At 36.7% G+C, this 24,734-nt stretch overlaps 1 protein-coding gene across 11 annotated transcripts in view; it reads right to left on the minus strand.

Moving 5' to 3' along the window:
* Window positions 1-24,734, minus strand: part of NSUN7 (NOP2/Sun RNA methyltransferase family member 7) — a 41,206-nt gene that overhangs the window by 2,546 nt on the left and 13,926 nt on the right. For 5 of the 11 annotated variants that reach the window (XM_081591403.1, XM_081591436.1, XM_081591421.1 and 2 more), the window contains exons 3-11: window positions 24,506-24,564; window positions 23,997-24,127; window positions 17,434-17,586; window positions 16,911-17,094; window positions 14,609-14,819; window positions 9,356-9,499; window positions 8,500-8,601; window positions 5,753-5,870; window positions 317-440 (exon numbers count right to left, since the gene is read on the minus strand). In XM_081591403.1, the coding sequence (XP_081447529.1) occupies window positions 317-440; window positions 5,753-5,870; window positions 8,500-8,601; window positions 9,356-9,499; window positions 14,609-14,819; window positions 16,911-17,094; window positions 17,434-17,586; window positions 23,997-24,127; window positions 24,506-24,564 (1,226 nt within the window). Of the gene's footprint in view, window positions 1-316; window positions 441-5,752; window positions 5,871-8,499; window positions 8,602-9,355; window positions 9,500-14,608; window positions 14,820-16,910; window positions 17,095-17,433; window positions 17,587-18,009; window positions 18,178-23,996; window positions 24,128-24,505; window positions 24,565-24,734 lie in introns of all 11 variants that reach the window. The other 6 variants (XM_081591444.1, XM_081591471.1, XM_081591454.1 and 3 more) reach the window with 2 other exon arrangements.

Consider the following 24,734-nt stretch of genomic DNA (forward strand, 5'->3'; position numbering starts at 1 on the left):
TTTGTGAATCTGATAGAAAGAAAAAAATAAAACAATTACAGAGCTTATTTTTATCTGTGAGCTAAAATGAACTAGATGTTGACAAGTGCTTAGAGAGGTGGGGGTAGAGAGTAAGCAAGGGAAGAACACTCAGGAGAAGCATAAAGATAAAAATAGGGATTTTGGCCACACAGTAATAGTTCTTTTTCATGCCCTTTAAGTATTTATGAAATAAGCATACCATTATGAAATGTTCATAAAGTTCCTAGGTTCCTTGTATGAGGCTTTGTTGTTTCTTAATCCCTAAGTATAAAATGGATTGGGATTTTATCCTTACCTCCCTTGTTAGAACAGAAAGAAAACAACCATTGGTAATTTCAGATGGTTCCATTCTAAAAAATTTGTCAGTAGACAAATGTATTTCCTTTAAGGAGCACAGTGGAAGGACAGGGGGACTAAGCCTGCAATAGATAACAGCAAATAATTAATAGTTAGAATGTTTTATTTGCCAATCAAGGGAGACAGTAAATTGCAACAAAGCATGCATGCATGCATCAATTGTTTAAACAAAAATTCCAAATAAGAATAAAATGTCAAGGGGAGCAACCAAAATGGCAGAGTACAGCATGATGTGAACCAACCTCCTCTCACAACTATGCAAAAAAAATCTACATGTGGAACGATTCTCACAGAATATCTACTGAGCACTGGCAGAAGACCTCAGACATCTGAAAGGGCAATAAAATCTCCACATAACCAGGGAGGACAAAAGAAAACAGAGGGAGAAAAGGATCAAAACGGAACCTGTGCCCCTGGGAGGGAACTATGTAAGAGGAAAGGTTTCAGCACCTTGTGAAGTCCCTTCACTAGTAAGGAGATCTGCTGGGACAGAGAGGGAGCTTCCTCAGAGGAGAGTGCAGAACCTGTCTGCAGCAGGCAGAATAGAGAGAGACCTGCACAGATGGTCAGTGCCTCAGCTGTGCACTCCCCAGCCTAAGACACACATCCACTGCTGCAAATAGGGACTGGGAGCTGAAGCTCGGGCTTCAGAGGGCCACTCTGGGGAAAGGACCTGGGTTGGCTGTGCAGAAACAACCTGAAGGGGCTGGATTCTGGTGTGACTGCAGCCAACAGTGTATGCAGAGAAAGCCTGAACCCACCATAGAGGTGATGTGCCATTGTTGAGGGCATGTGAAGGGAGGGGCGGAACCTGCCATAGCAGCCTCTTTCCCTGCACATGCACTCTAAGACAATAGGACACAGGCTACATGGATTCCAGGAGCAGGCGCCAATCACTGCCTGTGAGCTCCAGGAACTGGCGTGAGCCACTGACAGTATCACAAGTTCCAGGGGCATGAGCAAGCTGCCACTGAGAGCTCTGGGAGTGGGCACTAGGTGCCACTCTGGGCATTAGGTGTTACTCGGAGAGAGACTGCCAGTAACTGCATCTGCACACACTCTATCAGTGGGATAATGGACAGCACACATTGAGGAAAGAGGCAGCAGGCATCCATACTGAAAACAACCCTCACACAAAAAATACTAAATCCACACAAGCTACACAGGGCTGTTCCCACATATAAACAGCCCTCTAAGACCACAGAAGATAATTCCTAAAAGGGAAAAATATGTAACCTAGAATACTATACCCAGCAAGATTATCCTTTAGAACAGAAGAAGAGAGAAAGAATTTCTCAGACAAGCAAAAACTAAAAGAATACAGCAGTACTAAACCTATCCTAAAAGTAATATTGAAAGGTCTTCTCTAAATAGGAGCAAGAATTTATAAAAAAGAGAAAATCATAACTGGAAAGTAAGTCACGTAAGCCAGCAAAAGGATAAACATGAAGATGTAAAAGAGACATCAAAATCATAAAATGTTGGGGAGGAGAGTAAGAAAGTGTAGATTTTTTTTTTTTTTAGAATGTGTTTGAGCCTGTATTACTATCAGTCTAAATCAAGTTGATTCAGAAAGGGGTAAACATACTTGAAAAACAGAATAACCACAAGTCAAAAACATACAACAGATTTATAAAAGCCAAAAGAAGAGAACACAAGCATAAAATAAAAGAAAATCATCAAATCATAAAAAGAAAAACAAAAGGAAAAAGTAACAAAGAAGAAATACAGAATCAACTGGAAAACAAGGTTTAAAATGGTAATATATATATAATTACCTTCAATGTCAATGGACTAATTGCTCCAAACAAAAGACAGAGTGGCAGATTGGATTTTTTTTTAAAAAAAGCCTACAATATGCTGCCTTCAAGAGCCCCACTTTAGGACAGACCACACACAGATTCAAAATGAGGGGATGGAAAAAGATTTAATGCAAACAAATGACAAGTGGGGGTTGCAATAATCAAATAAGACAAAATAAACTTGAAAACAAAGGCCAAAAAGATATATAAAAATAAAATAATCAATATAAGAAGAGGTTTTTACACTCATCAACATACTGCTGCTGCTGCTGCTGCTGCTGCTAAGTCGCTTCAGTCGTGTCCGACTCTGTGCAACCTTATAGATGGCAGCCCACCAGGCTCCACCGTCCCTGGGATTCTTCAGGCAAGAATACTGGAGTGGGTTGCCATTTCCTTCTCCAGTGCATGAAAGGGAAAAGTGAAAGTGAAGTTGCTCAGTCGTGTCCGACTCTTAGCGACCCCATGGAATGCAGCCTACCAGGCTCCTCCATCCATGGGATTTTCCAGGCAAGAGTACTGGAGTGGGGTGCCATTGCCTTCTCCTCATCAACATACATGCACCTAATATTATCATTGTTGTTCAGTTGCTAAGTTGTATCCAACTCTTTTGTGACGCCCATGGATTGTGGCCTGCCGTGCTCCTCTGTCCATGAGGTTTCCAAGGCAAGAATACTGGAGTGGGTTGCCATTTCCTTCTCCAAGGGATCTTCCTGACCCAAGGATTAAACCCACATCTCCTGCATTGGCAGGCGGATTCTTTACCACTGAGCCACCAGGGAAGTCCTGCACATGATATAGGAACCCCAAAATATATAAAACAAATACTAACAAACATAAAAGGAGAAATTGATGAGAATACAATAATAGTAGGAGATTTAACATCCCACTCACATCAATGGACATATCTTCTGGACAGACAATCAATAAGGTAATAGATCCTAAATGATAAAAGAACAGTTAATGCACAGCCAACATTCTCTAGGGATGATCACATACTGGGGCACAAAACAAGTCTCAATGAATTTAAGAGTATAGAAATTATCTCAAGCATCTTTTCTGACCATACTGGCATGAAGCTAGAAATCAATCACAGAAAAAGAAATGAGAAAAAAAATGACCACATGGAGACAAAACATATTATCTTAAAAATCAGTGGGTGAATGATGAAATCAAAGAGGAAATTTTAAAATACCTTGAGACAAATGACAACGAAAACACAACAAAATTTTTGGGATGCAGCAAAAGCAGTTCTCAGAGGGAAGTTCATAGTCATATATGCCTTCCTCAAGAAACAAGAAACATCTAAAACAACTTAACCTACTACCTAAAAGAATTAGAAAAAGAAGAACAAACAAAACCTAAAATCAGCAGAAGGAAGGAAATAATAAACATCACAGTGTAAGTAAATAAAATAGAGATGGCAGTTCCTTAAAAAACTAAAAATAGAGCTACCATATAATCCAGCAATTCCATTCCTGGGTATATATCTTGAAAAAGATGAAAACTCTAATTCAAAAAGATACATGCACCCCAATGTGCATGACATCACTATTTACAATAGACAAGACATGGATACAACCCAAGTGCCCATCAACAGATAACTGGCTTAAGAAGATGTGATGCTATATACATATATAATGGAATATTAGCCATAAAAAGAATGAAATATTGCCATTTGCAGCAACATGGGTAGACCTACTATAGAATATTATACTTAGTGAAGTCAGACAGAGAAAAGCAAATACTATATGATATAACTTAAATGTAGAACCTAAAAATAATACAAATGAATCTATATACAAAATAGAAAGACTTACAGACATAGGAAACAAACTTATGGTTACCAATGGGGAAAGGGAGAGGAGGAAGGGACAAATCAGGAATATGAGACTAACAGATCTAAACTATAATACATAAAAATAGATAAGCAACAGGATTTACTGTATAGTACAGGGAGCTATATTCAATATCTTGTAACAATGGAAATATATATAAATATATAAATAAATATAATGGAAACTAATCTGAAAATATATATATTCAGTTATATATACACATGTGAGCTTCCCAGGTGATCACATGGTAAAGAATCCGCCTGCAATGCAGGAGACCCAGATTCAATCCCTGGGTCTAGAAGACTCCTTTGGAGAAGGAAATGGCAACCCACTCCAGTATTCTTGCCTGGAGAATTCCATGGACAGAGGAGCCTGGCAGGCTACAGTCCATGGGGTCGTGAAGAGTCAGACAGGACCGAGTAACTAAGCATGCATATGTATACATAAATATATTTCAGTTATATATAACTGAATGATGTTACTATATACCTAAAATTAATATAATATTGTAAATCAACTATACTGCAACTTAAAAATAAAGAAAAAATCTAATGAAATACAATACATACAGATTTTCCTCTATTTTTGCCATATTACAGTCTTAGAAACATCATTCCTGACAGACAAAGTCACTCACACTGATGAATTTGGGTTATGTTGTGCAATAATTCTCTTTGCTACTAGATGGTGATTTAGTTTGTGCCGTGTTAAGAAGCTGGCAGAAATAAGGTTGGCTGTTAACTACCAACAAGAATTATTAAGTAAGGAAGTAAAGGACGAAGGGAAATACAGATGTGGTTAACATGTCCACCTGTGAATTGGCAAAGGAAAAATATAAAATTAAAAGGAGGGAGCAAACCATATACCTATTAAGATCCTACTATAAGAATTACAGGGACATCCCTGGTGGTCCAGTGGTTAAGAATCTGCCTTGGAGTGCAGAGGACGCAGGTTCAATCCCTGGTTGGGGAAGTAAGATCCCACATGCCTTGGAGCAACTAAGCCCATACCGCAACTACTGAGCCCAATACAGCCAAAGAAATAAATAATTAAAAAAAAAAAAAGAATTACAGGAAAGTTCAGAACAAGGGAAATAAGCTAAAAATTGGAGACATTTAAAAATACCTTATTAACTGTCACAGTATTGAAGAACTAACTGGCGTCATATGTTGTTAATAGACATACTCCTTATCTTGATGTCCAGAGTTAGGATGAAGTATTACAGCTTTTCTTCTCTACCCCTAGTTTAATATTTCATTTTACCCATAAGCTATTATGGTTATTCAGGCTATTTTTATTTCAGTCCTTGTAAGTGCCAAAGGCTAAACAGGTCTACGAAACATATATTTTCAGATAATAAACATCCAATTTTCTTGCTACTTTCTAAGGTTATTTTATACTTTTCTTCTATTGAAGCATGTATCTAAGACTCAGGATATAAAGTTTATACTCAATTTACCCAGAAATCAATCAAGTTGAAGCCCAAATGCCTTTAGCCTTATTTAACAATAATAATAACAACAACAAAGCAAATCTTTTAGTGTACAATACAATTCACATACCAAGCCATTGTAAACCTTTTACAGAATCTACTTTAAAGTTGTAAGAAGTTAGGCTATTTGGTCGTATTAAAGTCTAATAAAAAAGAAATGAAATGCCTTCTAACTTATAAAATCGTAATTTTTCACTTTCAAAAATATTTAGTTGAGCTATTTAGAAGAATTCTTCCTTTCTTACCTATAAGGTTGTACTTTAATCCCGTGGTCTTGAAATTCCAGTGCTTTCTTAACAATAGCTTCATTTTCCTCTGGATAAACTGAACATGTACAGTAAACAACAGCTTGAGCTCTAGTAACTATATTTAAAGAAGATGGAAATAATATAATGACTCCATTAACAATCGTGAACAAATCTCTTGTGTTTTCAGTGGTGGTGTGGTTTAGTCACTAAGTCGTGTCCAACTCTTGTGACCTCATGGACTGCAACCTGCCAGGCTCTTCTGTCCATGGAACTCTCTGGGCAAGAATACTGGTGTGGGTTGCCATTTCCTCCTCTCTGGGGATTTTCCTGACCCAGGGATCAAACCTGGGTCTCCTGCATTGCAGGCAGATTCTTTACGAACTGAGGGACGAGGGAAGCCAGATGTCTGTACTAATACCACATGGTTTTGATGGGAATGATGTCTACAGATACTTGCATGGCTCCCCTTTAAAGCATATATTAGTAATATAGTCTGTGGCCAATAAATGAAGTAAATATAACTGGATCATATAGAAACTGAAAATCCAATCCATGTGACCAACCTTATTACAAACACAAGCAAATAAATACTGCAGAATACCATAGCTTGACACTTGTAGCCATTCCTCCAAAAGCCATATCGCATAACTAGATAAAAGGACTCTAGAGACAGACTTAGGTGTGAATCCCAATTCTGTTATTTACTGATTTATGAACCTGGGAAAGCTACTTAACTCTCCGATTCCTCAACTCTAAAGTGAGGTAATATTACTACCAGCAACTCACTCACTCATTCACATTTACCAAGCACGTACTGCATGCTAAGTACTATTCTTATCATTCAATGCTGCTGCTACTGCTGCTAAGTCGCTTCAGTCGTGTCCGACTCTGTGCGACCCCAGAGACGGCAGCCCACCAGGCTCTGCCGTCCCTGGGATTCTCCAGGCAAGAATACTGGAGTGGGTTGCCATTTCCTTCTCCAGCGCATGAAAGGGAAAAGTGAAAGTGAAGTCGCTCAGTCGTGTCCGACTCTTAGCGACCCCATGGACTGTAGCCTACCAGGCTCCTCCATCCATGGGATTTTCCAGGCAAGAGTACTGGAGTGGGGTGCCATTGCCTTCTCCGTACCATTCAATACACACACACAAAAACCCCTGCCCCGGGGAAGCTTATTTTCTATGTTTCATTGACATAAGATAAAAACAGGGCTTCCTTGGTGACTCAGTGGTAAAGAATCCACCTGCCAATGCAGGAGACATGGGTTCGATCCCTGGTCCAGGAAGATCTCACATGCCATGGAGCAACTAAGCCCATGAGTCTAGCCTGAGCTCTAAAGCCCATGGGTTGCAGCTACTGAATCCACAAGCTGCAGCTACTAAACCCATGTGCTACAACTACTGAACCCACGTGGTGCAACTACTGAAGCCCATGTGCTACCACTACTGAAGCCCATGTGCCTAGGCCCCTACTTCACAACAAGAGAATCCACTGCAGTGAGAAGCCTGTGCACCACAATTAGAGAGTAGCTCCTGCTCTCTGCAACTAGAGAAAAGCCTGCACAGCAATGGAGACCCAGCACAGTCAAAAATAATAAATAATTTTGAAAAGATATAAATAAATAAGAAATTTTGGAATTCCTGGGTGGTCCAGTGGTTAGGACATAGTGCTCTCACTGCCAGGGGCCCAGGTTCTTAGTTCCCATTAGGGAACTAAGATCCTGCAAGCTGCACAGTGAGACCCCCCACCTAAAACTAAAGCATTAGGAGGTGACAAATGCTATAGAGAAAATCAAAGCAGATATGGAGGATGGTTAGTTTCAAGAGATTATCTTGCAATTTTAAATAGAGTAATCACAGAAAGAATTTATTAAATGTATTATTTACCAGCTCCCTAATCTTCCAACCAACTCATTTCATTGTTCATATACATACTATCATATTCAAAATAGTATTTATCAAAAGCATCAGTTAAAAGGACAGAACTCCTCCGTGTTTTTCTATTTTGCCTTATTTCTACTTCAATATATCTTTATATTTTAAATCATCTATACCTTATACTAACCTTTGAGCCTTTGGAGGTCAGGATTTATCCTAACTCATATTCTTAACAACCGGCTTAATACCTGACCCAGAGTAGACATTTGATAAACATGCACTAAGTTAATAATAGTTCATGTAATTTCTCAGAGACTTCTAGATTTCCATATCTAAGTGTGAAAGGGCATTGGTACTAAAAATCTAAATAGTACTCAAAATCTAAATGCAGGGATTGAAGCAATAATATAAATACTTAAATGGCCTTGTTACTTAGACTTTAAGAGATCTAGGCTTTATCTTTAATTCATCTATTTTCTTTTTAGTATTAAGAAAAGTAAGAGTTTGATTAAAGTTGGGATTATAGAAGAGTTGTTTGGGCAGATACAAAACAGAAAAATTACATCAAAAAGCCAAAGAAGAGAAAGAGAAGATGAAATTATACAACAATTGATGTACATAATTATTTCATTTCAGCATTAAGAAGCTGATAATTCTTCTTGCTAACCTATGTTTAAAATGATAGTAAAGCATATATTTTTGTGACTTAGATTGGTAAAAATAAATATTTTGTTATTTTAAGGAACTATGACTATGGGTTCTGGAAAATCCACTTATGGTTCACACATCATTGCCTGAATATGATAAATGAAGTATTAATGTTTCTAAGATTTACAACATATTTTCAGTTTGTGCTGATAACAAACTTACATTTCATGGCATGTGTTAGTTGTTCATATTGCTGTTGAGCAAGAACATGAAGTTTATCTTCTGATGGGCCTCCTTGAGAGAAATCTTTAAGTAAATCTGTATCTAAAAACAAATATATGCTTTTAAATATATCACTATTAGATTTTTCAACATCAGTCCTTCCAATGAACACCCAGGACTGATCTCCTTTAGAATGGACTGGTTGGATCTCTTTGCAGTCCAAGGGACTCTCAAGAGTCTTCTCCAACACCACAGTTCCAAAGCATCAATTCTTCAGTGCTTAGCTTTCTTTACAGTCCAACTCTCACATCTATACATGACTACTGGAAAAACCATAGCCTTGACTAGACGGACCTTTGTTGGCAAAGTAATGTCTCTGCATTTTAATTTCATGGCTGCAATCGCCTCTAGAGTTAGGCAGATCTAAATCTTAATCCTGACTCTGTTACCAACTAGTTATGTGACCTTATAAAAATGAATCAATGTCTCTCAGTCTCAGTTTTATTTATAAAATTCTCATAAATTTTAATGCCTATATCTTGAGCTCTGGTATATACCAAAATATATACCAAAACCAGCATCTGTTCTGATTGCCTACATCTCTCTAATTACTAAATATTTTGAATATCCCCCTTACCCATATTTCACAGAACTGGTGTAAAGATTAAATGATATAATGGATGTAAATTACTTTCTACATAAGTGCCTTATATATGATAGTTATTCATTGATCAGATGTATCTATCATCTTAATGATTTAAAATAATTTCATTTTTAAATAATGATTTTAAATAACTTCATTTTAAAAATATTAACAAATTTAAATAATTTAGAAATTAAAAATTAAAGCAAGTACCTTCATGCTCATTTAAAATAAATTCTACTGGATTACTAACACCTAGTCCTGAACAACGAGGTAGCAGCAGAATCACTTTAACTTTCTGTAACCGATGATCCTTTGATTCAAGTTTCATAAATGTCTCATGAAGTATCTCAATATCTGGGAGAAAAAACACAGAAAATATATGCAAAATATTAATTAAAAAATCTTAATGCAGTATGTAGTTATATCTATTTATCACTATTCATTTTTAAATCCTCAACCACACAAAATGTCACTTTAATGCAGCCAGAAAAGAGGATTCTTTTCTGATAACATCCTAAAGTTAACACATGAATTCTCTTAATATCCTTCCTCCTTCACTTAAATGATATTGAAGGTTAAACATCTTCTACATAAAATATAATTTAAATTAATCCATCCTGAACTTCAGATTCCATTTAAAGCAGTATGGTGTAGTGGACTTCCCTGGTGGCTCAGTGGTAAAGAATCCGCCTGCAATGCAGGAGTCACAGAAGACGCAGGTTCCATCCCTGGGTCAGGGAGATCCCCTGGAGGAGGGCCTGACAACCCATTCCAATATTCTTACCTGGAGAATCCCATGGACAGAGGAGACTGGTGGGCTAGAGTCCATAGAGTTGCAAAATCAGACACAAGTGAAGTGACTTAGCATGCGCGCACAGTGTAGTGGAGGGAACAGGGTTTTAAAGACAGAAATACCCAAGTTTGACTCCCAAATTCACTATTTACTGTAACTTTGTGACAAGCTTCTATTTCCTTATTTGTAAAATGGGATATTATTGTCCACACCTCATTTAATTGTAGTGAAGACTGAGATAAAGTAGTTAGGCTTAGCATTGTGCCTAGTATACAATAAATGCTCAGTACTGGTTACTTCCCTTTCCCATTTTTTTATCCCCTTTATATTCTATTTTCCCTGGAAAAAAATTTTATTAGCATTTACACTTTTATTAGCATTTTATAATTTTTACTTAGGCACAGTCTAAAGATCCTTAGGGACCCTATAATTTAGGACAGTCTGCCTTCCCTCGGGTTGTAATTGTCTGTGACCCTATATTAGGGCAACCCCTCCAGTCCTACAATGGCTCACATTCTCCTCATCCGCTGAGGAGTCACTCTTGAAATTGCAATACCCTACCCCTTTCTCTTGTCTGATCAATCTTTCTGTTATGCCTCTTTTGAAAAAAAAATTTTTAATCAAGTGGGCCTTTCTCTTTTTTCCCCCTATTTTTAACTCTTCATTGCAAAAGTTCAAACATTATGTCAAAAAAACCCATAATATATAGTGAATTCTCAAATGTTCATTATATTGCTTCAACAGTGAAACATTCATGCCCAATCATGTTTCATCTATATCTGCACACACTTCCACCCCCCCATATTATTTTGAAACTATGAAATATTTCACCATTTATCTAAAAGATAAGAACTTCTTTAAAAATATAACCCCATACATTTTAAAAAGTAATTCCTTATTGTCATCAAATTATATTAGCATCCAATTATGGCTCAAATTTTCCAAGTCTCACACATCAAAATTTTTTTAGTTTGTTTAAATCAGGAGTTACATAGGTACACACATTGCAATGAGTCAATGTCTTACTTTAAATTTTTTTGTTGACAGGTACCCTTTCCATTTTTTCTTAGCATTTATTTCTTAATGAAACATGGTTACTTGTACTACTAGTTTCCCAGAGCCTGGATTTTCTTCATTGCTTTCCTAGAGAGTAGTTTAACATGTTCTTGTCTTCTGTACTTCCTGTAAATTAGTAGTTGGATCTTTAGAACTTAATTTAGGTTCGAGTTCTTTTTTTTTTTTTCTTGGGAGGTGGAGGGCACAAAACTAATTCACAAGTGGTGTCATATTCATCCATTAAATTGCCTTTATGGTATGAGCAAAGGTGCTGCAAAATAGTCATATTCTAATTCCGTCTTCTTTTATTCATTTATCAGTTGGAATGCTTCTAAAATGAGACACTTCCGCTCCTCTACTGCTTGGTTACCCAGTGGTTCCTAGTCTCTCTACTTAACTAGGTAAAAATTCACAGGGGTAATAAAACTGGAAGTGAAATGCTGGATCATAAGGCATGTATATTTTCAATTTTAGTGATCAGTGCTAGTTTTCCAAAGTCACTGTATAAATTTATAATCCAACTAGCAGTGCTTGAGCATTCCTAATGTTCCATACCTTGCCAGCACATGGTATGGCCATCTTTGAAGAATGAAAGTTTTCATTTAGATGAAGTTCAATTTATCTTTTCTTTTGTTGTGCTTTTGGTGTTTAAACAACCACTGCCAAATTCAAGTTCTGAAAGTTTTAATCTTGTGTTTTCTTCTAAAAGTTTCATAGTTTTATCTCTTATAAATAGGTTTTTTTATCCAGTTTATGTGTATGATATGAAGTAGGGGTCCAACTTTATTCTTTCACATGTGGATATCCAGTTATCCCAGCACCGTTTGTTCAAAAGACTATTCTTTCCTTGTTGAATGGTTTTGGTACACTTGTTGAATCAGTTGACCATAAATGTAATTAGGGGTTTACGTTTGGATTCTCAATTCTATTCCATTGATCTATGTATATCTTTATGCCAGTACCACATTGTCTGATTACTAAAGCTGTGTAGTGAGTTTTGAAATCAAGGAGTATGAGTCCTGCAACTTTGTTCTTTTTCAAAGCTATTCCACGTCCCTTCGATTTCCATGTGAATTTTAAGACAGAATGTCAATTTCTGAAAAACACCACCTAGGGTTTTTTAATAGGGATTACATTAACTTTGCATTTTTTTCATGGATTCCTTAGAATTTTCTATATACAGAGCATTTTATCTGCTGATTCTAGATAATGTGTCTTTATATATTTTGAGACTGTATTAGTCTTCTTTAGTACTGTATATTTACCTAATGAATTAAACATGTTCTAACTGTATTCTAGTAATTTTTCTTGACTTAGCACTGCTTTCCTGGATCTCTTTTTGTTAGTATGTTTACTGGATATCTTTTTCTGTCCAATTTTTAATATCCTTTTATGTTAGGGGTATCTCTTACAAACAGCATTTTACAGTTGATCTTTAAAAATCCAGTATTGATGCTGTCTTGTACTTTAAGTATTAGTCATGCACATTTAATATGTTTACTAACTGATTTATATATTCATATTTTAAGTTTAATTTACATACTTGTTTTCTATTTATTTTGCCTTGTATATGTTAATATGGTGTTTCCAATTCCATATTCCACATCTCCCCCTTAGCTATTAGTTTTACATTCTTTATTGATTGCCTCCAATATTATAACACATTCATTGTTGTTTTATTTTTTTTTATTGTTGTTTTAGTTACTAAGTTGTGTCTGACTCTTTTGCAACCCAATGATATGATACCTTTATCATATCTTAGACAAAGCAAGGATGAGATAACACATTAATTCATTTCCTTCTCTAAACTATATACCATTGTTTTAATTACATGGCATATATTTTTAGCTCCACAAGACATTAGTTTATAACCCCACAAGATATTAGACTACAACTATTTAGATTTACCTATGTACTAACCTTTTCCATTGCTCCTTTCTTCTAGCACCTATAACTTTCTGTATGAGATAATATTCCTTCTACTCAATAAATAATCTCTAGTATTTCATTTATTGTATCTGCTGGTGACAAACTCAGGTTTTCTTTTCTGAGAATATATTTTATGTCAAAGGGAATTTCTGCTAAGTATATAAACCTAACCTGGCAGTTTCTTTCTGCACTGAAGATACTGTCTCTGGCCTCAGTTGTTTCTGTTGAAGTAGCTAGTTTTTATTTGTATTCCTATTTCATTAAAGGTAATATGTATTATCTCTCTCACTGCTTTGAACATTGTTCTCTATCTTCAGTTTTCAGCAGTTATGCTATGATGTGCCTAGCATGTTTTTTTACACATTTATTTTTGTTAGAGTTCATAGGGCTTCTTGAATCTGTGACTTTCATCAATTTTTAAAAAACCCTCACCTGAATTTCACATATTGATTCTTCTCAACTCCTTTTCTCCTCTCTTTCTGGATTCCTAATCACAACATACATGAGATCACTGGATCACTGAGTCTTGTATGTATTTTATGATCTCTTCCATATTATTCATCCTTTTCTCTCCTGATGTTTCAGTCTGGATAGTTTCTCCTGACTCATCAGTTCACTGATTCCTTCTTTTAGTTCTAATTTACTGTTAAAATCTATCTATTTCTTAATTTCACATATTGCATTTTCAGTTCTAGATTTTTCTTCTGGCTTTTTAAAAATTCTAAAAGTTTTTTAAAAGTTCTGGATTTTTAAAAGTTTCTAGTTCTTTGCTGAAATTCTACAGCTTGCCATTTAGTCTTTTCAGCATATTAATCATAAAGTCCACATCTGGTATCTCCAGTACCTGGACCTTCTGCGGGTTTTCTTCTATTGCAGCATTTTTATTTCACCCATATCTTTCTTCTATCTTGATTTTTGGTTTTTTTGAGTGCCAGACACTGTATTTGAAAAACTTTAGGAGATAATATGAGATTCAGGATATTGTTACTTTCTTCCAAACAGAATTTACTTTTGCCTCTGGTACGCAGTGAAGCCTGGGCACTAGCAATCTTACATCACCTTAATTCAATTGGGAACTGAGATGACTGGAATTTGGGCTTTAGTTTATCAAAGGACCGATCACTACCCAGAGTGTACTTCTGTGCTCCAATGAAATCCTGGGAATTTACAGTCTACCTCTCCATGTTAAGGCCTGAATTCTACTTATGTCTCTCTGACCCTATGAATGTGTCAAAAGATCAGTTTTCCAGCTCCACTGAATCTGTAATAAAATGTTATCTTTTGTCACAGCTTGATCCATGGAAACATTTTTTAAAAATAAGAAGCCTAAGGACTTAGAATCTGATCCTAGATATTAGCTTTGTCCCTTAAGTGTTCCTGTGATTGTGTTCTTATGTATTAAGAGATGACAATTTCTACCACTTACTTTAATTATTGTTTGAACCTCAAATTATGTAGTAGCTGAATGTTAAGCAATATACCAAAGTGCCAATATATTCATTAATTTAAACTGCAGTTGTTTAACCAATATTAAGCAACAGTAGTCTGATATAATATAGTAGGGATTTTAGGAGTATATTTCATATACAGAGTTTTGCATTACAAAAAGATAACAAATTCAAATATTTTTAACATTTCTAAGTCTTACAGAACATAACACCAAGCAAATAAATATTTGTACCTACTTTTACATCCCATTTTTGTGAAAAGGTTCTTCAGGTCAGGATCCTTAGCTTGTGATTGAACTCCACACACAAATATTTTTGAGGTATTATTATTTGTTAAGATTGACATATGGGCAACTGTGTACCAAGAACCTGTATTGACCATTAAGATATCATCATCCATATTTAATAAAGCCTTTACAGAATGGACAGCGAGACTTCGAGATTTGTCCTACAAGATAAGAGTATGATTAGAATTTCAAAGGGTTTAGGTAAAACAAGGTATTGGCAGAAATCTTGAGGTTACCTAACCCATTTTGAGTTTAAAGCACCTTAAATATATGTTAAAATATAAAGTTAGCAAAGTTTATAAACTTTATAAATTTATATGTATATATGTTTATATTTATAAAGTTAACAAACAAAATTGGTTTAAATTATGACTGTTATCATTTAACTGTTATATAGTGATGGAACAACAGACTGGTTCCAAATCAGGAAAGGAGTACATCAAGGCTGTATATTGTCACTCTGCTTATTTAACTTATATGCAGAGTACATCATGCGAAATGCCAGGCTGGATGAAGCACAAGCTGGAATCAAGATTGCCGGGAGAAATATCAATAACCTCAGATATGCAGATGACACCACCCTTATGGAAGAAAGCGAAAAACTAAAGAGTCTCTTGATGAAAGTGAAAGAGAATTAAAAAGTTGGCTTAAAACTCAACATTCAGAAAACTAAGATCATGGCATCCGGTCCCATCACTTCAAGGCAAACAGATGGGAAAACAACGGAAACAGTGACAGACTTTATTTCTGGGGGCTCCAAAATCACTGCAGATGGTGACTGCAGCCATGAAATTAAAAAGACGCTTGCTCCTTGAAAGATAAGCTATGACCAACCTAGACAGCATATTAAAAAGCAGAGACATTACTTTACCAACAAAGGTCCGTCTAGTCAAAGCTTTGGTTTTTCCAGTAGTCATGTATGGATGTGAGAGTTGGACTGTAAAGAAAGCTGAGCACTGAAGAATTGATGCTTTTGAACTGTGGTGTTGGAGAAGACTCTTGAGAGTCCCTTGGACTGCAAGGAGATCCAACCAATCCATCCTAAAGGAAATCAGTCCTGAATATTCATTGGAAGGACTGATGCTGAAACTCCAATACTTTGGCCACCTAATGTGAAGAACTGACTCACTGGAAAAAAAACCCTGATGCTGGGAAAGATTGAAGGCAGGAGGAGAAGGAGATGACAGAGGATGAGATGGTTGGATGGCATCACCAATGCAATGGACATGAGTTTGAGTAGGCTCCAGGAGCTGGTGATGGACAGGGAACCCTGGCGTGCTGCAGTCCGTGAGGTCGCAAAGAGTCAGACACAACTGAGCAACTGAACTGAACTGATAGTGAAAAGGCAATGCCAAACTCCCCAAATGTGATTAATAGATTACTGATGTCCTGCCTTAGCTCCCATTCTTAAACTTTCATGAAAATGTACTCATCTGCCACTGCCATTCTTTCTTCCCCATCACATTGTCATCTAACTGGCTGCTAGCTCACAGAGATTAAAAGTAAGATGGTTGACAAGTTTAAAAAGGGGGCTAAGCAGATGAGTTTATGCAACTGATCTCAGTGCTCAATAGGATGTCACCACAAGATAAGGCCAAGAGACACTACCCAAGAATGCAGGTACTGTGAAGGGATAAACCTTATAAGATCAAAGTGAGTCTGAGGCAAGAATTGGAATCTAAGGACATAAAAATTAATTTAACTCAATTTCTTGAACATTTTATTTTTCATTCTATTGAAATACCATTATAACTCACATTCTTTTCCTATACTGATAGCCATTATACACATCTTACAAATCAAAGCTATAAGACTACAGTAAAGAGATAATGGGAACATATTACACATTGCATTTTCAAATGCAGGATGGCACTAGCATCTTCCCCAGAAACGAAAAGAGAAAAGGGAATCACCATGCCTTCTCTTGAATCCTCCCTTGGGAGAGAAAAGTATAGCTTTTCAGCTATAGGCAATGCAAGTTCCCCCATCTACGGTGTCTTGGAAGGAGAATATGTTCCTTACAATATGCCCACTTCACATGGGGCAAAGATGCCAAAGTACAACAGGAACACTGATGTAGCAGTATTAATTTTATACTTCTATGTGGAAATTAGGCCTTATAAACCTCCTTGATAACCTATACAAAATATAATCAATTTCTTAGGTTTTAAGTAGAGGAATTCTTTGGGTGAGCAGGATTATTGAGAGAATCACAATATTGAGAACCACAGTGAAAGTAAAAATTTGTTTACCTGAAATATAAGTTTATAATCTTTAAAAAGATCTATATTTAGAAGATCACTTTTAAGATGAGATGGAAAAATTAAGACATCATAGCAATGTTGATCCACAGCAAAGACTTTATTATCAATATGCGATACAGATTTGACTTTATGATAGCCATTTTTCTTCAAAGTATAATAAACTTCTTCAGGGCTGTAAATACACAATATTAGGTTATAATTACAAATATAATACATAAAAATGTATTTAATATCAGCATCTTTTTCCTACAATAAATAAAAGTATCATTGCATATACTGCATCTAATGGAACTTATAATTTAAGCCATCAGTAAGTCAAAAAAAAAAGAAACAAAAAAGTTAACACATTTATTAAATTACTTTTGGTAATCTGGTGATAAAATCCTGAACAAAACTATAATTCCCACTCACTCCCTCAGATGAGCCCCTCATCCATTAAAAAGGTAATACTTTTATCACATTATTTTGAAAGGCAAGTGACTTGAGTAAAGAATTTGATTAGAACTCTTACCTGATTTTACAAGTATTTATCCAAGCATAAAGTGGCAAAGTGGAGGCCCTTAATTCTTGGTTCCTAACTGTTTCTGGAAGAATGTGGTAAATTGAAAGGGCATCATGTTTGATTCGACATCTTGCCAATGCTGCAGCCAATTTTGTCTTAAAACTAGAGATAGAAAATCCATTCTTGGTAACTACTGCATTGAGACAAGGCTATCAATTTTCCACTTGAAAAATTAACAATTAGATTTAGAATTATAATATTCTATAACTCTATTTCAAATTTTTGAAGTCTAAAGTTAAAATTTGCCATATTTAAAAATGGGAATCCCCCCAAATTTTTCAAAATGGAAACCCAATAATTCTGCTTTTTTTCAGGTTTTGCTGTCTCTGTATAGTTGTATATCTTAATTGTTTATAACAACTGCTTGTTGAAAGACAAATTTTACATAGTAAAGGTGAAGGGCTTAGAGTCAGACAAATTTGAAGTTAAACTCAGGCTCTGTCACTTACTAGCTGTGTGACCTCAGGTATGATGCTGTCTCTCACCAGCCTCAGTTTTCTCATCTGTAGAATGTGATCAGCTTACCTTGTTATTACTGTGGAGATTAGTATCATGGGGCTTCCCTGGTGGCTTAGCTGGTAAAGAATCCGCCTGCAATGCGGGAGACCTGGGTTCAAATCCTGGATTGGGATGATCCCCTGGAGAACGGAAAGGCTACCCAATCCAGTATTCTGGCCTGGAAAATTCCATGGACTGTATAGTCCATGGGGTCACAAAGAGTTGGACATGAGTGAGGGAATTCCACTTAGTACCATGGGTGTCACCAAGCACCGTGCCTGGCGGGCACTCACTATAGGTCAGTCTGTGTTATCAGAGATGGCAAGAGTGTAGTCTTGACAAGATTAAGGAGCTTTCATGAGTTGGTATCAAGTCCTTCCCAGTTCTGATTATCTCATATCTCATATTACAAGTAACAGGAAAGAAAAACAAGAACTGGTTAGCATAAAATGAAAACCCGATGATTCTTTTTTAATCTTATGGCCTAAATCACTGGGAGGTATTGCACACTGGCTCTGTCTCCTTGACCATAGCTGATCGGCAGAGGGTGGGCACTTGACCCAAACCAGTCAAGTGAATTTTTGTCTGTAGTAACAACCTACCTAGTACACCATTTTCTCTTAGTTTATTTTTTAAAAGAAATGGGTTTTATTCCTTTTTAGTTTAAAATTTTCTTTTAGTAAAGAAATTTTATATACAAAGAACAAATGATCTCAATGGGTTTTTTGTTTTGTTTTTTGCTGTTGTTGGTGGTGGGTTTGGTCTTTGTTTTTTTGCTGTGCCACGTGGCTTGTGGGATTTTAGTTCCCCAACCAGGAACTGAACTCAGGCCTTCCGCAGTAAAAGCACTGAGTCCTAACCACTAGACCACCAGGGAATTCTCAAAATATCTGAAGTTTTGAAGTGCCATTAGTAATGCCTAACACAAAAGAAATGTGGCTCTCTTTAAGTATAAATTATTTTCTTAATGCCGAAAGATAATCTTCAGTGAACTGTTTAAATTTCCCATAGAAATAAAAAAAAATCAGACATCATACTGAGAACTGTTTCACAATATTCACTAAGTAAGTAAAATGGGCTAAGAGTTTCCAAAGAAGGGGTGGAAAGAATATGAGAGATAAAACCCCAAGAACAAGTGTTCAGAAGCATTTTGGCAAATGAGAAACTCTACAGCATTATGTGAATGAGAAAATTGGGACTAGAAGAAAAGGGATATCTAAGCAAATGTGATTTATCCCCCAAATCCATGAATGTTAAAAATGGTTTTAACATTCATGAATCATTCAAGGTAAATAACCTTACCACATTAATAAAATCAAGAAGAAAAATGATCATACCCAAACTCTGATCTCTGTTTTCTTAATTTAGTAAGACTCCAGTTTTCTCTAGAGATCCTCCTTCCTGCACTGCAGTTGGAAAGTACCTGTAAGCATAAAGCCAGGACTATTCTAGGGCTCACCTCATTTGTTTTCATTTTCTAAAGGATTAAAATTCTGTGCTGCTTTTTGTCTAATGTCCAAAATATTTGCCTCATATATTTTGTCCATCTAGTTATTTATAGGGGCTTCCCAGGTGGCTGCTAGTGGTAAAGAACATGCCTGCCAACGCAGGAGATGTAAGAGATGCGGGTTCAACCCCTGGGTCTGGAAGATCCTCTGGAGAAGGAAATGGCAACCCACTCCAGTATTCTTGCCTGGAGAATGCCATGGACAGAGAAGCCTGATAGGCTACAGTCCATAGAGTCGCAAAGAGTTGGATACAACTGAAGTGACTTAGCAAGCACAGTTATTTATAGGAGGAATGAATAAGTTTGATCCAAGACACTCTGTCATGACTATATAACTACGTTTTTAAAAGATCACTTTATCTATGGAAGAGATTGTGAAAAAGGAAGAGTTAAAGGTAGGGAATGGAAAAGCTATCACAGTAGTCCAAGTAACAGATTCAAATGGCTTGGGTTTGGATAGTAGGAGTGGAAATGGAAACAAATAGACACATTCAGCATATGGCTTCCAACTGGAGTTATAGAACTTGATGTAATAGGTATGGCAGGAGCACCGGGGAGAGCTGGAAAGAAGAATCAAGGATAATATCTAAGAAGCTGGTGGTGCCTTGACTGTAACAGGATAGTTTTGGGTGATTTGGGAGGAAGGGCTACTCAGTTTTTCCTCTCCTGTTGCTTCTCCAGTCTTTCACTGCCCACTTTCTAATTTCACTGTCCATTTTCTAGTTTTGCCTCACCAAAGTCCAACAAATTATTTGCCAGAATCAGATTCTTGGGCTAGTATGAAGCATGCAGAGAAAGAAAGGAAGAAGCTGTGGTCTCCTTTTATTTAATCCAGTCACACTATTTCAAAGATAGTTGCATTTGTATAAGAAATGAGTTCTTAAAGCCCTTGAATTTATCAAAAAGATAGGCTTCCCTGGTAGCTCAGCAGTAAAGAATCTGCCTGCCAATGTAGGAGACACAGGTTCATCCCTGATCTGGGAAGATCCCACATGCCACAAAGCAACTAAACCCACATACCACAACTGCTGAGCCTGTGCTCTAGAGCTCAAGAACTGCAATTACTGAGCCCATGAGCCACAACTACTGAAGCCTGAGCACCCTAGAGCCTGTGCTCCACAACAAGAGAAGCCACCACAATAAGCCATCAAAATGAGAAGCCTGCGGATGGCAACTAAAGAGTAGCCCGCGCAGCAACAAGGACCCAGCACAGCCAAAAATAATAAATAAATGAATGATAATAGGTTCATCTTGGATTCTATCCCTAAAGCCATGAACAAACGAAGAAAAAGACACCAGTTGGTATACAGAGTGATAAAACACAAGGATCTCGGGTAGAGACAACAGAGACCAAACACAATTTTTAGAAGGAGAAAATGATTCTCATTCAGTTTCTTGTGAAATAACTGCTTCTTCTATCACCTCTTAAAATTAGTCTTCATCTTCTTGGTAGAAACACACTAAGGTATACTTCAAGCTCAAAATGATTCTACTGCCCTGGGGACAATACTGCCCAGCTCCAAGACGCTGATGATCTATAGAGGTTGGCCTCCAACATTCTGAGTTCAGAATTCTACTCCATTAGCTATGGAGGACTGGCCCCAGGGAATGCACTTGACCTGCTAGGAGCCAATCAAATTCCCTGGAAGGGGGTAGAATTTAGAATTGGGTGTAGAGATAATAAATTAATCTAAGTGAAAAAACTTATATACAAGTGTAACAAGTAAGCTTAAGACCTGGGGTGCAGCAGTAAGGCTTTTTCCTTGTAGGCTAGAAACAGAGAAGGCAGATCAGGAGAGAAAAGGAGAATGAAGCAGATATTAAGAGAGAAGCAAAAATAAAAAGATAAAGAGACAAAGAAAATCCTGACATCTTTCCAGTTCCTGATTTCATCCTCTTCCTGAGTCTTTGAATTGCATGAGACATTCCAGGATCTATTTAAGAACATTTTCCATTTTTGCTCACGCTAACTGAAAAGAGCTTCTATTACTTGAAAGCTGCGATTCTTGATTAAAACTTTCTAGGTTATCTTTATACATGAATTTTCTTAGCATTATCTTTCTCATTATACATGGATTTTCTCAGTATTATCCTTATACCAGTATATTACACTACTATTCTCTTCAATTCAACCACTAAATACACACATTTCTCCTATAACATATTATGAATTGGGCATAGCATGAATTGGGTGTAAAATAACTTACTAATGTGGGAATAAGATCTGTATTATATGAAGCTCGATTGGTTCAGGTAGTTTCTGTTGCACTGACAGGAACGTAACCAGATAACCTCCTCCAGGCAGGAGGTAGCACAGTATGTATTACAGGGAAAAGTAAAACTCTGAGGAATCAGGAACCTTAGACAATAATATCTGCTGGCTCTTCTGGCCTCGTGATCCATGGTCTTTGCTTGTCCTATTTCCTACCTGTCTTGCTAGCATTCTCAGCTAAGAATCTGCTGCTGCTGAAACCACAGTCTGGTCTTTCTTACTTGGTTAGAGCTCTGTGGCTTTCCTGGCTGCTTTAGCCTAACCTCAGCTCTCATTACGCACACTAAGACTAAGTTGAGATTTCCATTGAAATCTCCTTAGTCCTAAGTCAAACGGAAACTGAAAGCAGTTCAGGAAAGCTGAAACTCAGAGCTTGTCCCACCACTTTTTCTCCAATGTATCTGCACCCATCCTGGGTACCCATCCTCAGAGGCAGGTTGCCTAGGTGAAGTGGTTGCCCAGGAACCTATGTAGCAAACAGGAGCAAGATTCTTGCTTATCTAAGGTACATACATTCAATTGCTTTTGCTTTTCTCCATCCCCAAATTTCTCATGGGTACAACTGACATATTACTATGTCCTATCTGTCATCATCTAGCATACTTTACCCAAGATTCACTATCTTAAGTGGAAGGAACAGTAGCATATAAATGGTTAAATCTTGAGCTCTGAAGTGAAAGTTAAAGTGTTAGTCACTCAGTCATGTCTGACTCTTTGTGACCCTGTGGACTGTAGCCCACCAGGCTCCTCTGTCCTTGGGATTCTCCAGGCAAGAATACCGGAGTGGATTGCCATGGGACTTCCCTGGTGGCTCAGAGGTTAAAGCGTCTGCCTCCAATGCGGGAGACCTGGGTTCGATCCCTGGGTCGGGAAGATCCCCTGGAGAAGGAAATGGCAAACCACTCCAGTATTCTTGCCTGGAGAATCCCATGGACGGAGGAGCCTGGTAGGCTACAGTCCACGGGGTCGCAAAGAGTCGGACACGACTGAGCGACTTCCCTTTCCCTTTTCCAGAGGATCTTCCTGACCCATGGATTGAACCTGGGTCTCCTGTACTGCAGGCAGATTCTTTACTGTTTGAGCTACAGGGAAGTTCTCTAGAGTTAGCCTTCCTGAATTTGAATTCTGGCACTTCCCTTTCTAGCTCTATGGCATTAGACAGGTTCCTTTAACATGTCTGTGCTTCAGTTTTCCTCTGTGTAAAAATACAGGTTGGTAACAATATTCACTTCAAAGAGTTGTTACATAAAGAGCTTCTTGTAATAGTGATTGATACATATTAAGTGTTCTTCAATAAAGTTAAGTTATTACTATAACTCCATTCAGTGACTCTTTTGGTCTCAACCTTCAAAATGAAACTGCTTGAGTTTTCCGTAACAATATAAAATGAGATATGACAACTGTTTCAGATTATTCACCAGGTAAACATCTTCCTATAGGATTGCTGTTGTTTGCTATGTTGTGCTTTCTATTAAGGCTTAAGGGAATAGGAGACTTCCTGCTGGTCCAGTTAAGACACTGCATTTCCACAGTAGGGGGCATGGGTTCCATCCCTGGTTGGGGAACTAGGATCCTGAAGCCCTAACAATAGTAGCATTTAATGAATGACCATCTACTATCATCTATTATGTGTCTGGCTCCTAGCTCAGCATTTTACACACATTACTTTAACTAGTTCTCCCAACCACCTTTTTAGGTAGGTGCTATTACTGTCCTCATGCTAGGCTTCTGCTGATATTTAGGGTAAAAGGAAAACAAATTTTAACTATGTTAGTTTTGCTCTTAAGTACTGACATTAAGTTGTAAAAGCTGTAGATTCTTCTTTTTTCAATTTGGCAAAGTGGTGGGTTCTTATCTAATTGGAATTTTCTTGTTTGATACATGTTAGTTTTTTTAAGAGCTGAAAAACAAAGCCAAGTAAATAAGTAATAGCTGTTTCAAATGAAGTGTAAGTTATGTATGTGCTAAAAATTGTCAGAAATTTGTCATGATTTTCCAAATACTTACAAATTGGCTCTTACAATTCAAGCTTTCAAAACAACTTGAATTTAAGTAGAATATTTACTTTGTTCAAGATCTGTTTTTAAAGGAACTCAAGAAACTTACAAACTTTTATATTTTTTCTCTACAAAATTTTAACACTTATCCACACATTATATTGTATACTATTTCATCAGTGAAATACTAATAATGAATTCATATAAAAGGTTACATCCTTTTAACCTTTACAGTTACCTGTTAAGAAGGTTCTCTACTTCTAGAACTTCTGCTATAGACTCTTCATTATCAGAAAGGAGACGAGCTTGAAATTTTCTGTCTTGGAAATCATATAGCATCACAATGATAAGACTGTTCAAATGATCTGGCTACCAAGGGGAAACACAGAGAAGGAATAGCATATAAATAATATCTAACAATGATATTTCCCATTCCATTATTTTTTAAGAGAGCAGGAGTATGACTATTTTCACATCATCTGATTAAACTAGGAGATAGAAAAGGACTGCAAACTAGGAAAAAAAATTCAGAAAAAAATAAAACTTTCAAAAAGGACAATTTCTGGCATGTTCATCAAAATGAAAGGAGTAGGATCTATATTAGAAACTTGGAAGTAGGAAAGAGTTATGGCTGTGTTTTGAAGAGGTCTTAGCATTAAACAAACTACTTAAATCCCAAGGCTCATTTTTAGTACTTTCTAAATAACACACATGAGACAGCTAATTATATAAAAGTTATACACTTACTATTGTGGTACTTGGGAAGATATAGCTGTCTATTAATATAGTTTCCAAAATATCTTGATCTGCAAAACAAAGAAGATGTCTGTTATGAAAATACCAAAGCTGAAAATGAAAACTTTGGAATCAAAATACACTTTAGACAATACTGCAAAATACTTTTACTTTCATATCCAAAATATACCTTAATTCTTGATAAAGACCCAAATTACAATGGCATAATGAAATATTTGTA

Source organism: Giraffa tippelskirchi, chromosome 1 (assembly GCF_054371585.1).
Source record: "Giraffa tippelskirchi isolate mGirTip1 chromosome 1, T2T-mGirTip1v1.2.pri, whole genome shotgun sequence".
Classification (NCBI taxonomy): domain Eukaryota; kingdom Metazoa; phylum Chordata; class Mammalia; order Artiodactyla; family Giraffidae; genus Giraffa; species Giraffa tippelskirchi.